Consider the following 16,979-nt stretch of genomic DNA (forward strand, 5'->3'; position numbering starts at 1 on the left):
AGAACAGAACATTGTCGAGTTCTCAAGGGATTTGCATGTACGCAGAACTTCTGCGTGGGAGAGACCTCAGTGCTGACCCACTCTGCTCCCGCGTAGGAACTACAGGATAAGCATGACTGGCATTTTGGGTTGGGGCTTCTGCAGCTTCTGACAGGAAGCCAAGCGCTTCCTGGCACCGCAGCCTTCGGCGGAGCGCCGGTGTCGCGGTGCGTTCCCCGAGCCCCGGGCGAGGGGCGGCGAGAGCGGGAGCGGCCCCGGCGTGTGGGGCGGTGTCCGCGCCCATGGCGGCGGGCGGGCAGGTACCGCGCACGGCAGGCGGGGCCGCCGCTGCCGCTCCGCCTCCTCCTCCTTCGCCTCTTCCTCCCGCCTCAGGTTTGTCATCGTGTCGCCGGCACGGCCCGGAGGAGGAGGAGGAAGAAGAGGAGGAGGAGGAGGAGGAGGAGGGATGAGGAAGCCGCTGCTGCCTTTGCATCCGTGACGGGGGCCTGGAGAGCCCGGGCTTGGGACGGCCCCTTTCCAACCGCCGGCGCACAGGCGCTGCTCGCCCGGGGGAAGGGCCAGAAGGAGGAGGAGGAGGAGGAGGAGGACGGCGGTGCTGTGTGTGAGAGAGCGTGGAGATGAGCTCAGCTCTGTGCCCTGGAGCCGCCTGAGGAGACCCGGCTGCCTCCCAGCCTCCCTCGCCGCCGCCGCCATGGCTCACTCCCCCGTGCAGGCGGGGCTGCCGGGGATGCAGGTGAGCAGCTGCCCCAAGGGCAGGCACGGACACGCTCCTCGGGCCGGGCTGGCTGTAAACGGGGGGATTCCCGGGTCTGGGGGGAGAAAGCGCCTCTTGGCCCTGGCTCGGCCGCGGGGGCTGGGCTGGGGGCAGAGGAGCGGGATGGAGACGAAACGTGCTGTCAGCGCTTGGCGTGGCGCCCGGCGAGGTCCCTCCGCCCGTGGATCGCTGCCTGCCTCTGCTCCCTGCGTCCGTCCTCGGCAGCCGCTCTGTCGCTGCAGGCGTGCGGAGCGGAGCCTGTGGCCCCCCTCCCCCGGCCGGCAGTTCTGCTGCTCGGTGTTTTAATTCCTGAAGGCAGCCGCGGCTCAGTGGGCGATTTTCGGCCCCGTTAGTTTGAGGTGCGTAGGGCAAGCATACGTACAGCCAGTCCGTACAAGCAGGGCCTGGAAATGTTGCCCTTCAGCGCATGCTGCAGTGCCTATGTCTGTGGTGCTGCTCTGAGGTGGGCGCTCGGGAATCGTGTTTGGCTCCTGTGTTTGAACCCGAGAGTTGGTCAGCTGCTGTTGTTGTACGGTGGAATTTGCTTGTTCTGTGTCTAAACTATATATTTGAAAAAACTAATGCTGGCTGAGCTGGCTCAGTCTGAGCCTCTCCCCCCACCTCGTTTTTCTTGGTTTAAATGGAATCTGCTGCCAGGAAAACGTTAAGGTCATTGGTATCTGTGTGTTGTTATTCTAATATTTCCCACATCTGATTAGAAACTTTCTTGCCCTTACCTCCAAAAGAACAACTTATAAATGACACGTAAGAGTCTCTCTCAAATTTGTCTCCTGAATTGAAAGTGTTTGTGCATCATTTGGTTTAAGTATTGATTTACCGTGGTTTGTTTTATTGTGAGTCAGGATTCTAAGTCATGAATCTCTTTTCTTTCCAAAATTTGAATTGAAAATGTTACATGCTTAGGCAAAGCATGAATTATGTGCTCATACATAGTATTGGATGCCCTGTAGCCTACGTAGGCCCACTCTCTGAGCTAATTAATTTATTGCTGTGTAGGTCCTGCTGCTGGGAGTTCAAGTTCACCTTCCAAATATGAGCAGTTTGCTGATTGCCAGAGACAGAGAAATGAGGGTTTCTTAATTGACTGTGGATATTGTTTGGGCTTTTTTTTGTTCCTTTGGGGCATATTAGAAATAAGACAACTACCTACTTTGAGAAAGAACCTATAACACTTTAGCATTTAAAAATCAGATTTGTAGCTGCTTGGAAGTGAGAGAATGAAGATTATTCCATCAGTATGCATGTACTGATGATGTATGTCACTTTATGATCTGAGGACCTGTGCTTTTTATTGACTTGATTTATTATTTGGTTTGTAGTACTGTTAGCTGTGCTAAATGCGTGGATCTTCAGAGTTCTTATTAGTCCATGTAATTTGGGACTTTGCTTCAAATAGTTTTATTCAAAGTGGTGTCATTTTTCTCATGACTTTTATTTTATTACTATGAGAGTTGCTCAAGTGTGAACTTTTACAGTCTAAAAAAAAACAAACCCAAGACACCAGAGATATCCCAATAGGTAGAGGCATAAAGTCTGTAAGCAATGTGAATGCTGCTCACTCATCTCCTGTGCCCAGTTCAAGATGTCTGTATCCTTTTCCATTCTGTCAGAATATATAGCAGTTTTATAGCGGCCTCTTTTCAGTACACAATTCTCTTTGATTTTACTTCCAAATAAATGTTCAAAGAGTAAAGTACTTACAATATGTGACATCTGCTTCGATAAGAAAAAGCTTTGGGACTTTGTGTAGAAGAGAGAAATAGAGCTTAGTTCTCTGGGCTATAATTAAATTTCCTAAATCACGGGACTATCCTTTTTCTGTAGTGTGATCCCTCCTCCCCACCTACCAGCTTCTGCCACAAACGGTGGAAGCAGTGTCAGTGACAAGTTATGCAGCTTTCTCTGACATTCTTTGCTGTACTCACACAAGAGAGCACCCATTGTGCTTGTGTGAGCAGGGTAACTTCTTGACCCCAAAAAATCACTTGGAGGGACATTATTAATGCTGTTTGGCGTGAGCATGGTAGTGTCAGTAGAGCAGAGGGATGAAGGATTAATGTATTTCTCCCTAAACAAGATGTCTGATCAATGTTTGAAGAGTGATGCATAAAAATGAGTGGGTAGAGAGTGAGCCAAAGGAATGGAAAACTGTGGAGGAAATGTAGGATGGTGCTGGAAGGTTGTCAAAACCTGAGATTTGCTGTCTGCTGTACAGTGGGCCTGTTGTAACCTGAATAAAAACAGAGTTGGGTTTTGACCTAAATTTCTGTGCGTGCAGTTTAAGTTCGGACTCAAAGTTTTTGCTGTTGCTGTTTTAAGGGCTCTCTATAGATATAAGTTTGGGTGTGCAGGGTGCAGCTGCATCATGACTAAACTGAGGATGTGTTGTCTTGCTTCTTCATGCCTTATGGAAGTGGCCTGGGGAGAGTGTGTGTTTGCCTGTAAATGTGTGAGATTCCTGCAAGACTGGCTCCCAGTAAGCGTGTATACGACCTTGATTTTCAGACTGGCCTGCATTTCAAGGCTGTGGTAAGCTTCTGGAGCTTCTTTAAGGAAGCTGTATTTTAAATCAAGTACTGTGTTTATAAATTTATGGTAATAAATTCCTGTGGTGCTTTTAGAATTCCATCATCTTGAAGACAAGCCTCTTCTGTGTGATAAACTCCTTTTTTTATCTTCCTCCCTTTTCAGTTGTTTTTGTAGCAATAACAATGTTTATGCAGCAAGTTATTTTTATTCATTCTTCATTGTATTTTCAGTACAAGAGCTACAGGTTCTTCATGCAAAATGTAAATAAGCATTGGCATTAAGGCTGTGTTGCTTCAAGAAATGTTAGAAGTTTAACTAAATTTAAGTGGGAACTTGACAAATGAACAGAAAAGGTTTTTAAGCATAAAGGCACCATTTTAGGCTCAGAAAGTGTCAGTTTGCCAGAGACTGGAAGGGTGTTTTGGGAAATGCTGCTGTTTATTTGTCTATTTTTGTGCTGTTCACAAGATGTTCGCTTTTTGCTGCTGTAGGATGAGTGTCCTGGCCTAGAGGATCCTTTGTTCTGATCGGCATGGCTGTTCTTTCATAGTTACACACTATAGGTATTACTGTCTTCCTTATTGTAACTCATTTTCCTTTTACAATAAACTGCTTTAAGTACTTCCTGTGTGAACTCTGTGTTTGGTGACTACAAAATATTGTGTTGTTAAATCAAAGGCACCGTGGAAAGGCCACTTAGCTTCTCCTGCTTTCCATTTGCAGCTTCTGTGTAGGAGATGAGCTTTCCCCAGTTTGGTTTTTGGTTTTTTTTTTTTTTTTTTGAGAGTGTGTGCTCACTGTTACTGTTTATGTTACAGTTTGACAAATACTTTGCAGTAACTTACAGCACTTAAATACTGGACAGATCCTTGGACCGTTATGATCTTGGATAATCAGTTTTAAAATATTCTCAATACAGATGTCATGGTTCTGTGACATATGACAAGCTCAGCCCTTGGGTACCAGGACAGAAGAGTTTTAACTGGTGAAAAAGAAGTGGGCATCTTCTCACTCTGCAGTCAAAGGCTGTTTCAGGGCTATGTAATAGATGTATGGAGCAGTTTGGGTGTCAGGAAAACCTATTTCCATTGTGTGGTCTTCCAGAATAGGTAAATAGATGCAGCTTATGGCAACTGTGTCTTTCAGGTGTCCTCACAGGCCAGTCAGACTGGCCCTGTGTTGTGGCAAGTTTGATGTGTGAGCAAGGTACCCCCTTGGCCAGCTGGCATCTTTGTTCCCCAGAGAGACAAAAGGCTACTGAGGCAGCAGACACATTTAAATACCGGGCCTTGTGTTACAAGTGGTGCACAAAGCTCTGATGTCAGCTTTTACATAGTGGCATCTTTTGTGTTTCTGAAGTAGAAAATGTATCTTGGCTGCATTTTCAAAATTTGCTTAAATTCTTCTAGTACTCCCTTTCTTGTGGGTGGGGTGGGAAGGGGAATAGAGGATGCATAGAACACTGATGGACAAAGTCAACACAGCATCGAATATAAATTAATAATAATAAAAAATACTGCATCCATCCTATAATAATTTGGTCCCTTCTATTAAAAAAAAAAAAAGATGTGGACAGCTGGAGAGGGTTGAGAGAAAGACCACAAAGATAACTGGAGGACTGGGAAGCCTTTCGCATGGGAGGGCTGAGAGAGCTGGATGTGTTCAGCCTTGAGAAAGGATGGCCCAGGATAGAGACCTTACCACTATGTTCCAGTATTTCAAAGGTGTCCAAAGAGAAGATGGAGACTCCCTTTTTACTAGGAATCACATGGAAAGAGTAAGGATAAAAGGTACAAATTACACCAGGGGAGAATTCTGATTGGACACAAAAGGAAAATTCTTCACAATTAGGACAGTCAGCCATTATTCCAATTTCTTGAGGAAATGGTGGATTCCCCAACGCTGGACACAAAATTTTAAGTCTTGCCTGGACAGGGTGTTGGGCTACCTTGCCTAGACTGTGCTTTTGCTGGGAAAGTTTGGACCAGATCTTCCTTGAGATCCCTTCCAACCTGGTATTCTGTGAGAGTGAGTGATTTTGATCTGGTTATTGCTTTTTTGATGATACATCTTTTATGGAGTAGTGTTTAATTCAGTGGTGTTCTCTGTGCCTAAAAGTAATAATCTGTGTGGATGTGCTTTATAATCAAAGCTGTTTTTACTTGTAAGCTCTTTGTTGATCTGGGTAATTTTCTATGTGCAGGTATGCACAAATGTCAGACTGTGCTGATTCTATATTAGTATAGAACTAAGAGCCTTCTGCAGTGTAACTTGATAAAAAGTGAGGCTTGAATCGGGAGAATTTATTGTATTCTCAGTTGCTCTGCTTGGCAGCTTCTTGAGACAGACATCTGGGTTTTCTGTCAGACACAATGGGTGCAATAAGAGTCTCCCCTCAAATTATAGCATTGCTGTAGAACTAAAATTCGCTGTTTTCCTTATTTTTGTCAAGTAGTATTAATGCAACAGAACTTTCTCATTGCCTCTGTTAGCATTCTTTATTCAGCCATTTGTTGTAATGATGGGGTTTTCCTAAAGAGCTACTTTTTTTTTTTCTTTTTATCAGTGGCTTAGCTAATTAAGAGTGATTTTCATCACAGAAGTTTTAGGTTTTTAGCAAGTGTAAATAAGTGAGAGACATTATTCTAAAACTGGTTTTGGGACATTTTTCCTTAGCTATCTTTCTCTTGGTGTCTAAAATGTATCTTGTATTTCACTGCTGTACTGTACATACTGCTGATACTTGTGTGTTGCTTTCACTGTGTGCCCAAGGCGTGGAGGGATTTTTAATTGCAGTAATTTACAGTTTAGAAGTGTAATGGATGGAAGGGAGGAAGTCAGCTACAGGTTATGAAAGTTTTTTGTGATGTTGCACTAAAAACTCAGAAAAAATTCCAATTAAATATGTTTTCTGGAAGCAGGTTACAGTTAGGTAAGTATTCATTTTGGTATTAAACTCCTAGGGTTGTACAGTAAGCAGTTTTCTGAATGAAAAATACCAGAAAATTTCAGACTGATTTGTGCAGGCCACATCGCACCCAGAAAATGGTATTGGTGAATTAGAAATCTGGAAGCATGCTTTACATATTTGTGTTACTGATGAAAAATCGAATATTTTGTGTTCTGAATGTAAGACAAGTGCACCTTCCTTGAAAATAAGTGGAAAGAGAGTTATGCAAGGGTTTAGGAATATTTTTATGATAGGCTAACTTTAGGCAGATGCTGGAAATGTGCTTACACCCTGTTTCAATCTAGGTAGAAATCAGAACAAGAGAGTTAACTCTAGTGACAAACATATTAGTAGGCCATAGTGATTCATGCTAAATGTTTTTACCTTCAGTGTTTGAGATGCAAGGTTTACAGCTTTATTTTTTGCTTCCTCTCCCCTGTTTCAACCCATTGAAGATTCACAGCAGAATCGATGGCAGTTATTCCTTTTTCTCGATAGTTAAAAGTATTGCTCTTGCTAGTTCTCTGTATTTTTGGCATATTGTATTTCTCCCAGAAAAAAAACAATTTTCTTATGGTAGCATGTGTCTGAATTGAATAATTATAGTATTGGAGATGGAAACTGGTAGAAATATGGAATGTGTATGAAGAAAAAAAGAAAACAATTATGTGTTACTTTTTATAATTGACAAATTCTCAGTGAAAGAGCTGGATCTTAGTTCTACACCTAGTTATTACAGATAAATGCTTTCTTTCTAGTCTTTGTACCTCTCATTCAATGTTTTGCTGATTTGTCTTCTTAAAATCAAATCAGTTGTTGCTGTTCATGATAATGCTAAGATGGCTATGGTAGTTTGTCTCATTTTACTTTATTATTGATAAATAAGACAGAGATGGTTCAAATTTGGTTCCAGTTTTAAGGCTTCTAAAAATGTTTTTCTTTTTCATTGTTTATCTGAAAGTCCCGACTATAAATCCAAATACTTCATTATATTTTGTCTTTTTGTGTTAGTTGGCTGCTCTTTGAAAGTACAGATAGGGATTGATACAATTGAACCAAACAATTTATCATCTGTTTACTGCCTCTTTTATATTTTAATTTCACACCAACTGCAGGAAATAATTTTGTCTGTTGTTTCAGTTATTCATATATGGGGTATATGTATTGCTGAAAACAAGAACTTGTGAGCTTCTGAGATAGCTGAAATGCTGGGTAGCAAACTTTGAGGCTTCTCCTTCCTGGAGGTAGTTTTTTCTCTGATGCAAAACCATCTTATATGGGTGTTTTGGGGTCTTGGTGGTTGCTTTTTTTTTTTTCTTTTTCGGGTCGTGGGTTTGTTTATTCCCTGCCCCCTGCTTTGGTAGCCCAAGTTTGTAGGAGGGCTGATTTGAATTTGTGCAATTTATCCAAATTTATGTATCTCTACTGCTGCCCCCTGGGCTGCTAGCTTTGTGGGGATCAAAGTAAAAAGGAGAGCTCCTTAATAATGAAGAGACATTAAATGGTTTTTGAAAAATTCCAAGTGGTGATCTAGGGAAACCTTTGCAGTGCCTTCTTGAAATGGGGAGTTTTGTGAAGGAGAATGACATCAACTGTGCCTGCTGGTCACTTTGACTGGCTTTAGGCTCAAAGTTCTCAGGTTACATGGGAAAATTTCCTGTGTGAATTTCTCTGGCAGATTTCTGTTCTCTGGTCTGACCAAAGATAAAAAATAAAAAAATTATGTGCAGCAATGGTGTCTTAATTTTTAAGAAATTATGTTTCTATGCAGTAAATTTAGCAGCAAAACTAATTCTTGATGTGATAGTAAGTGTATCACAGAATAGCTGAGATTGTAAGGGACCTGTGGAGCACATCTGTCCACCTCCTGCTCAAAGTAGAGTCACCAGGTTGCTCAGGACAACATCCAGCCTAGTTTTGAATACCTCAAAGGATCCACAGCCTGCCTGGGCAGCCCTAATCTAATGCAGGATTATCCTTATATTAAGAAAGGCTGGGTTTTAAGTTTTGTTTTGGTGGTTTGTTGTTGTTGTTTTGTTTTGGTTTTTTCCTTTTTTTTTTTTCTTTTCCTCTTATTTCTGGAAGTTTAGATGAAGTTTCCTATAACTCAATTTCTGGCCATTGCATCTTGTCCTTCTTCTGGACCCCACAGAGAAGAGTCTGACCCTGTGTTCTTTACTCCTTTCCATCAGGTATTCACACAGAGTAAGATTTCCAGCTGCCCAGGCTTCTCTTTTCCAGGCTAAACAATCCCCAGAAATCTCTGAACCTCTTCAGATTATTATATTTTGGGCTCGGTCTTGATAGGGAATGAGAATTGGACTGAAAAATTGGAAATTGATTCGGTGAAATGAAAAGTATGCAAATTGAGATGTTAAAAGATGATTGATTTTCTGTTTCAAGCAAGCTTCAAAAATACATGACAGATCTGCAAGTACCATCAGTTGCACAGTTAAGCTTAAGAACTTGGATTATGGAGAAGCTTTATAATTATTGTAAGTTAAAGAGAAATATTTTTAATGCTTTTCTATAATAACTGGAACAACTCTTCATAAAAAGAAGTTAGAAATAAGAACTTGAATGAGATGTGGAGAAAGACTCAAAGCTGTATCTTCTCTCAGAATGGTTATGGATAAAGTTGGATCTAACTAGTTTGAATTACAGTAGTGTTTTCTATTGAGCTTTAAGGGACAGTCAGTGTGGATGAGAATTGGGGGTTCATAAAAATAAATATGTTGCAAGATGTGTGTAACCCTACTGTGAAGAGGGTACTGCAGAGGTGGTGTCAGAGTGGGTGACACAGCTGGTTTCTTCAGGACTGTTCTTGACAATTGTTGACTGAAAAGTGACCTTTGCATAGAAAAAGGCAATGCCTCAAAAAGACAAAATTTAAAGGCACCTGTTACATGTGAGAGGCAGTGCTGAAGAACTGTGCAACCCTGGGGATTGGAATTACTGAATAAAGCAGCATGAAGTGCAGCTTCTCATGAGTATGAGTATTACAAAGAGCCTTTGCAAAAGTCTGGGAGCTCATTAGTTGGAAATACAGAGCATTAGGAGGAGGTAATTTGGTTTTTTTGGCTGCAGCTGAGTTTGAGCCATGAGACCAAATTGAACAAATAGGATCTGAGAATGTATTGAACTATTTTTATTCTGTAGAAGTAGGCAACAGTGTTGTTAGGTCCTAAGAAGAGTTAATTTTAAATGGAGTATGTTTTTCTGGCTGATTAAGGTCAAAAGTAATGAATCCAATGTGGAACAAGTACAGAGAGATTACTCAAATTATTGGATGAATGGTGGCTTTGCTTATGGTGAAAAGGACTTTGTTCTGCGTGGCTGAACAAGCTGGACTGTGAGACAAGATGGTTGCAGTTTGTGTTCAGAAGTGTGAAAAACTATTTGAAATAAAAAGCAAAGTAATTCAAGTGTCTATGGAAATTGAAAGTTCTGGAATCATTCAATCTGAATGCTCCATAACTTGTTTTTGATTTGTCACTGTATGTATTCTGTGACAAGCTTTTAAAAAAATGTTGTAGTGCTAGAGATCTAGTTCTTTATCAAGGTGATTAGCTTTACCCATTTGCAGCAGATATTGATGTTCCAGTCTGTGGTTTCTAGCAATATTTGATGTGCTCCATTACATGAAGGTTCTTTTATCAGTTCCCATTATTTTAATATTAGTAGGAATAAACTCTGTGCTTAGTAAAAGTTTGCAAAGAATAGAGTCAGCAAGACTATAGTGACAGTGTCTGTGGAAGTAATTTTCTCTTTGTAGTTGTGTAGAGAGAATATTTATAAAGCTATTTGTTTATTTTGTCTCTGTTGAAAGTATTTACAAAACCAAGGAAAATCAAATTTGGCAAGAATCCTTTCCAGATGTAATCTCTGAAAAAAGAGTGGGAATTGGCCACTCATGTACTTTCAGATTCAAGCAGTGCATTATGTATCTGGAAGCCTGATCTCTCTATTTTTGAAAGACAGCAGGTCATTAAAGAAACCAACTCTTAGTTCTTGCAAAAACACAGGTTGCCAGTGGTTCAAGGCTCTCACTTCAAGCACCTGGTGTTCTGAGAAGAAAACTGAGACCTTTCTTACAGAGCAAGAGTGTGTTGTTTGGGTTTTTTGAAACAACTGCTACCTCCTGTTGCTCAGAAGAAAATTCAGGAATGACAACTGTTACATTTTAGAACAAAGGAATGAATTTACAAAAATTGTGAACTGGGAAGGAAGGGTGGGATTTTTGGTTTGTTTAATAATTAGTCATTTCACAGGAAGCTTCTGAAATAACATTATTTTTATTGATTATCAATTATTATCATTATTGATAATGATTTTGATCCCATTAAGTTGTGTTATTATTGAGCAATTAACATTTCAAACTGGCTGCAAAATTTTGATTATAAAAATTCAAGCGAACAGTCGTTCCCTTCTTCTTGGGTCTTCCAGCAAGTTATCTTCCTCACTTTTCTGTAATTGTTAATTCTCTTTTACAGTTGTCTTATAAAACTGTCAGCCTAACACCAGAATCCCAAGAGCTTGACACTGTAAAAAAGAAACTGTGAGGTTCCTAAAAATCTCTAAAGACTGTGGTGCTGTGAAACAAGGAGCTTTAATATATGATAGTCATAGACTGTTAAGGGGAAAAGGGAAAATAGGAGGTGTATCCATATAGCCAGCAGAACTTAAAAAAGCTGCTGGCATGTAGCTCTTGCATTTTCTCTGTATGAACAACTGCAGTGCACTGCAACTGAGCAGTGCTGGCTTTTTAGTCTCAGGAGGTGAAACATGGAATGTTTTAGGCAGCTGCAACTGGGATTGGTTTGTGGTTTACCCAGATGCCTTTGTAATGATGTAATGCTCAGATTCCTGTGGCTAGTGAATGGAACTAGAAGGCTTGTGTGGTTGGATTAGATGTGCACATCTCTCTGCAGCACATCATCTCAAATTCCAGCACAGGATGTATGAAAGTGTAGACAGATAATTGTTTTCCGCAAGGGAAAATATCTGATGCTGGTGTTAAGGTTATTTTTATTCATGAGGAGTTCTCAGAGAAGACTGGTTTGAATATTGAGAGCAGAGCATTCTGTGAAGCATGAGAAGAACCAGTAAGCACAATTTGGTTTGTAGTTTTTTAGTGATCTCTTAGAAATTATGTCCCTGGAAGTGTTGGTAAGGGTTACTGTGCAGCTGAGGGATGACTGTTTGTGGGAAAACATGAAGTGCCCTGGTCTGGTTTCTTAAGTGGGAGATACATAAATATATACATATATAGATATAGTATGTAATATTTAATAGTGTGTAATAGTATGTTGTTCTCTTTACATTGAAATAAACAGAGGAACAAGCTGGTTTTGGTGGAAGGGGTGTGGATCTTTTGCTCCGTTCATTTAATGGCAAAAGGGTGATAAAACCCCATGCCCTTCTGTTTGTTTCCCAAAACTGACTTTGCATAAAAGGATGGATCAGTAAGATGTAAAGCAGGGGGAATTTCTTGGGGCTGGTGAAACCTTGCAGTAGGTGCACTTAGAGTGTTTTTGCTTTGGGCTGATCTCACCAATGATGTGTTCCTGGAATGATTACCTGAAAGCAGTGATGTCTTATGGCTGACTTCAAAGTACTAAAAGTTGTTGTGTACTCCCAGTTTTTGCCAGATGATGATAAAACGCTTTGAGAACCGAGTGGGTTTATCTTTGGGTTCAGTCAGTTCCAGCTACCTGTCCTCAAAACACCTCTTTCAGCTGTGAAATTTAGATACCTCCAGAGAAACTGTGTTCTAGGCTATCTTCCTCTTGCAGCTGTATGGGTTAATTATGTAACTCTGAGATGTGAGAGCAGAAAAGTATAGGTTGGAAGTGCTTTATAAGCTAAATTTAATTGTTAAAGAAAATACTGTTTTAGTGCTTGTCAGTGGTACTCTAGAAGTTCTCATTCCCCACTTCATGCTACTACACAGTTGGGCTAAGCATAAACTGTGGTTTTATGCTTATTTAGGCATTATTGAATTCTTCTTGTATGAGCCTTTTTCTGTATGAACTATGTTTTTTCACTTAGCTAGCATGAGTGTCATCCTTTTAAAAACACATATGTCTGAAGTCTTTTAAAGTATTAATTTTATTTCTTGAGCACAAGATTCTAAGTAATCCTGTCCTATCTTTCTTAATTTTATGACTATTTTCTCTATTTATGACTTTTCCAGTTTAATCATAGAAAAACTTGGATTGGAAGAGCTCATTAAAGGTCGTACCATCCAACCCCCCGTAGTTGTAATGTTTGTATTTTTTGTTAGCTAGTGAGGCTCCATGTTGATAGATTAAGAAGGTATACTGTGGAACTTACCATCTGTGCACTGAAAGATAGAAGCAGTAGTGAGCTGAATACTTAATAGTGGAGAAAAAGCAAATGTGGCAGCGTGGTCCATCTCAGTCCTACGTTTGCATGTTTAGGTGAGCACTCGTGGCTTTTATGTAACTGCTCAAATCAAGAAAGCTGGGAACAGCATGGTTTTTAGGAGTGGATGACTATGCAACTGAGAGACAAAGAAAAGGATAAATAAATCCTGCTTGAGAAAACCTTGGCATCAGGGAGAGGCAGGAAGCATGGCTATTCATGCAGGTGATCCTTAGTAAGAAAATCCTCACACAAACAAAAGGAAATAGTGCTCTGTGCACTGAAAAAGGTGAATGAAATCCTTGGAAGGATGAGATATGAGAAAAATAGAAAAGAGGGATTCTGGGATCTAGGAGGGAACCAATTTAAGGAGAGAAGGTTAGACTAAAGGCTTACTTTTTTTGGTAGTGGTGTTTGATCTATTTGCTTTTAATAAAAAACAAATCTTTGTAATGATCTTCCATTCTGGATACTCTTTATTGGTAAAGAAAAGAAATTGAGATGGCAGCATTTTCTGTTGCCAGTAGGATAAAACCCTGACACATGGACAGTGTTACATTTTTTCTTTATGTACAGTGAAATATAAACATATCAGTGTGGGCATATAAGGGATTTAGAAAGAATATGACAATTATGGAGGTAGAAAAAGGTAGGTAGATAAATAGGAATATGCAGAATTTGAAGTGTTGTTGCATTTAAAAATACCACATTTTGTTACAAATATTGAGTGACTTTTCTCTTTATATTTCTTTTTAACAGACTCTGAAGGCAGATCCAGAAGAATTGTTTACAAAACTGGAGAGAATTGGTAAGGGGTCTTTTGGTGAAGTTTTTAAAGGAATTGACAATCGGACTCAGAAAGTTGTTGCTATAAAAATTATTGACCTAGAAGAAGCAGAAGATGAAATAGAAGACATCCAACAAGAAATCACGGTGTTGAGTCAGTGTGACAGTCCATATGTAACTAAATATTATGGATCCTATTTAAAGGTAAGATACTCACAGATGGTGGTGATTTGATTTTACAGATAATTCTTTTCCAGGCTATCCAGTTGTGCCTGTTTTTGTTGGTGAGGTTTGTCAAACCTCAGTTGAAGAAAAATATCTTTTTGTCCTTTCAACTCTAAAGAAAGAATGAGTTACTGTATTTTGTGAAGTATGTGACAAAATTTAATAAGAAAAAATGCTCATCTATTGCTATTTCTGTACAAAACCCCCTTTAAATAACATGAGTTTGTTGAGCTCTAATATGTTTATATTCTCTTAATATTAGTTAATTTAAATTCAGAATATTCAACCTAAGTCTGCATTTGAATTATCAAAACATTAAAAGCAATTAGTATCAGCTGTTTTGTGAAGCATGAAATTTTTTGTCAGGGTTTGATCCCTGATCATTCTAAGCTCTTAGGCTGTTCTTCTGAGGAGACTGAACTCAGCCTTGGTCTGAGTGATTTAAAAATTAAAATCTGAAAGTAAATAATTTTGCACATTAGACATAAGTGAAGCTAATAATGGAAGGGGTTTCTGTTAACTGTCTTGTGAATCTGTTTCCCTTTCCTCCCACTGCCGTATTACTATTTTCAGGATTCAGTTTGAAGTGTGCCAGATAGTTTGCTCTTTTGTTAAGGTTTTCTTTTTTTGATTGTTTTTAATGGGATGGATGTAATGATTTATTATGTCTTGAATGTAGTGGAAGTATCTGGAAGCTTTTGGTATTACTTTATTCCTTGGGCAGACTTTCTTCCCATCTTGACAGCTCTTTCTTTTATGACAGTGAGATGAGAATCTAGATGAGAGATTGTTGTCTTGGCAGGATTTGAAGTTAGAAGTAGGTAGAAAATACTTTATTCAGTCTGCTTTTGCTGTTGTGGAAGTATTCTATTTATCTGCAAAGACATGAAGGTTCTGAAAGGGGGACCCTGCTTTATCTCTGTATCTCTGAGATTGCCAGTTAATTTCCAGAGAAAAAAGGACTTTTTCTGGATCCAGGATATGCATTACTCAGGTGAGAGACAGTTTTTCCTTTCCTCCTTGTGCTCTGAACCAGTTTGCTTGGATATCTTATCAGTAATTTGGTAATGGTTTTTAGACCTGATAACTTGTTACTAAAGCTGGACTTCGGTGTTAGGTATAGGTTTGGTCTCAGAAGGCAGTTAATTGAGCACAGGAAATTGGATAAAGTTTTTCTCATGGCTGCTACCAGTGCTTTTGAAATTACACTGTCAAGGGCTGATAGTTAAATGAAGTATGGCAGCTGCACCACTGGTCCTTCCTGGTCTGTTTGCTCCTAACAGTTGTAGCCCTTCCCTGTGACATTCCAGCTGTGTGAGCTGTCCCATCATGTCTTGGTAATTGCAATGAGATCAAAGCCTTGTAACTGCACAGAGATCTCAAATTCCTGCTGCCTGTTCCCTATACTGCCTTCATTGGTGTGCCAGCACTTCACAGAGGTATTTGATTGTGTCTGTGTCTCAGTAGGGCTGCAAGGGAATGTCACACAGTCCTCTCCTCTTCTCCCACTTCTAGTTCAAAGCTGACTTTTCCAGGTTGGCCATTTTGTTGGCAAAGGCTTATCGGACCTGTTTCATGAGTTGAGTTCTATCTCTTCCAATCAGCAGAGTCCTAAACCAAAACCTTGTTGCCAGCATCAGTGGTGCAGCCAGTTTACTTTGTAAATTCATCTACTTCTGCTCTTATCATTTACCCAAACTGGCATAATTAAGGAAAAGACTACCTGGGCCTCCAGACCCTCGTCTCCAGAGCCCTGATATTGAATGTGATAGTTCCTATTACCCTTGGTGTTATTTGTGTCCACATGAGAAACCAGCAAGGGGTATTAGCTCTTACAGGATAAGAAATAGAATATAAGAAAAAGTCTGATGGGTAAACCTCTTATTTGTTTTAAAAATGTGTATAATTACTATGAGGCTGAAAAAGAAAATCTAGTGTTCAAATTTGATCTAAGTGAATGTTGATGTTTTTTGAAGGTGTTGTGGCAGTGGCTGCTTTTCCTAGTGGAAGGTGAGAGGAGATTGTAGGGCTCTGTACCCTGAATGAGTTTGGCTGGGTTGAAGGGTCAGTAGGGATACTTGTGCTTATTGTTGTGGGGGGGACCTCTGATACCTTCCATATCCCTTTTTCTGTTCAGTGCAGTAGCCTGTGAGTTTTTCAGCTTGTGTCAGCTTTGTGAGACACAGCACCAATAGGGGCTGTGTGTGACTTAGTTACTTTTGCAGTGAAGTGCAGCTCTTTCTGCAGTTAGTAGAATGTGAAGCTACTCATTGCTTCAGTGCTTTGTGAATGTGTGTTGTTCATAAGACACTTGGTACTGCAGCACTTTGGGTCTTCAAAACAAAAAGCTGATTTCTTTATGCTCTTAAAAGTTAATGTGTGGTAGTTACTGGGTGATGCTGATAAGTGGTAGAATCTTTGCAAAAGAAACATTTTGCAGTTCAATTTCCTTCCAAAAAAAGAGTAAGGTTTTATTATCAGATAGAGGTATTGTGTCATCACATATATATACACACACACACAAAAGGGACTATATTAATATTTAAATGAATTGGTTCATATTCTTGGCTAGAAATCTAAGTTTATTTGCTGCAGGTCTCTGTTGTATTTGGAAGCCAGGACTGCCATATGTAGTTCTAAGGGTCTGACTATCTTTTAGCTCTGTTTCTGACAGTACAGATAATCCATCACGGAGAATGTTCAACACATTAATTTTCCATGTGTTGAGTGATTAGGAGACGTTATTTCTTCTGTGATTGGAGAGTTTAGCACTAATTACAAGAAAGATAATAATGTCACAGAACAAACTTCTTTGAAGTAAGCAAGTAGAAAAACAATAGGATCTCAGTTTATATTGCCAGCCACTTCACTAATTATCATCCTCTAGTCTGTGCAGCCTTGTGCATGTTGACCATGTCTCTGGTGGATGTTGGATAGAAAGAGTTACTGTTTGTAGGGAACTCTTAATTTGATTTTCTATTAATTACTTTGGCAGACAGATTGAAATTGTTTTTGGAATTGCTATCGTTTCTCTAAGTAGGCAGAATATTTTGGGCTTGAGTTTTTAAATATTTGTTTATTTTTTAGTAAACCAAATAATCTGTCTTTGAGAAATCTTTATATTGTTCTTCATTCTATGTTACTCCACACCTTCTTCCATTAAGCTAGGTGATTTTATATGCCAGTGTGTTCAGGAACCTGTTGATTGAAATTTTAGAAGGCTTATATAATACTACTATGCTTGCCTGAGGCCTCTTGCTGTCTTGAGATGATGTGAGAAGAGCTTATCAAGCTCTTGGTGCCTTCTGCGTGATATACATGGTAGGA

The 16,979-nt window shown here is 39.9% G+C and overlaps 1 protein-coding gene across 1 annotated transcript in view; it reads left to right on the top strand.

Moving 5' to 3' along the window:
• The first annotated feature begins 325 nt into the window (after positions 1–325).
• Positions 326–16,979, top strand: part of STK24 (serine/threonine kinase 24) — a 52,243-nt gene continuing 35,589 nt past the window's right edge. Inside the window, exons 1-2 of the mRNA XM_071430940.1 lie at positions 326–733; positions 13,401–13,631. Coding sequence (XP_071287041.1) covers positions 692–733; positions 13,401–13,631 — 273 coding nt within the window. The 5' untranslated portion in view covers positions 326–691. The remainder of the gene's footprint in view (positions 734–13,400; positions 13,632–16,979) is intronic.

This window comes from Agelaius tricolor, unplaced genomic scaffold (genome assembly GCF_023055355.1).
Source record: "Agelaius tricolor isolate 1412-34295 unplaced genomic scaffold, bAgeTri1.0.p SCAF_7, whole genome shotgun sequence".
In the NCBI taxonomy this organism is placed as follows: Eukaryota; Metazoa; Chordata; class Aves; order Passeriformes; family Icteridae; genus Agelaius; species Agelaius tricolor.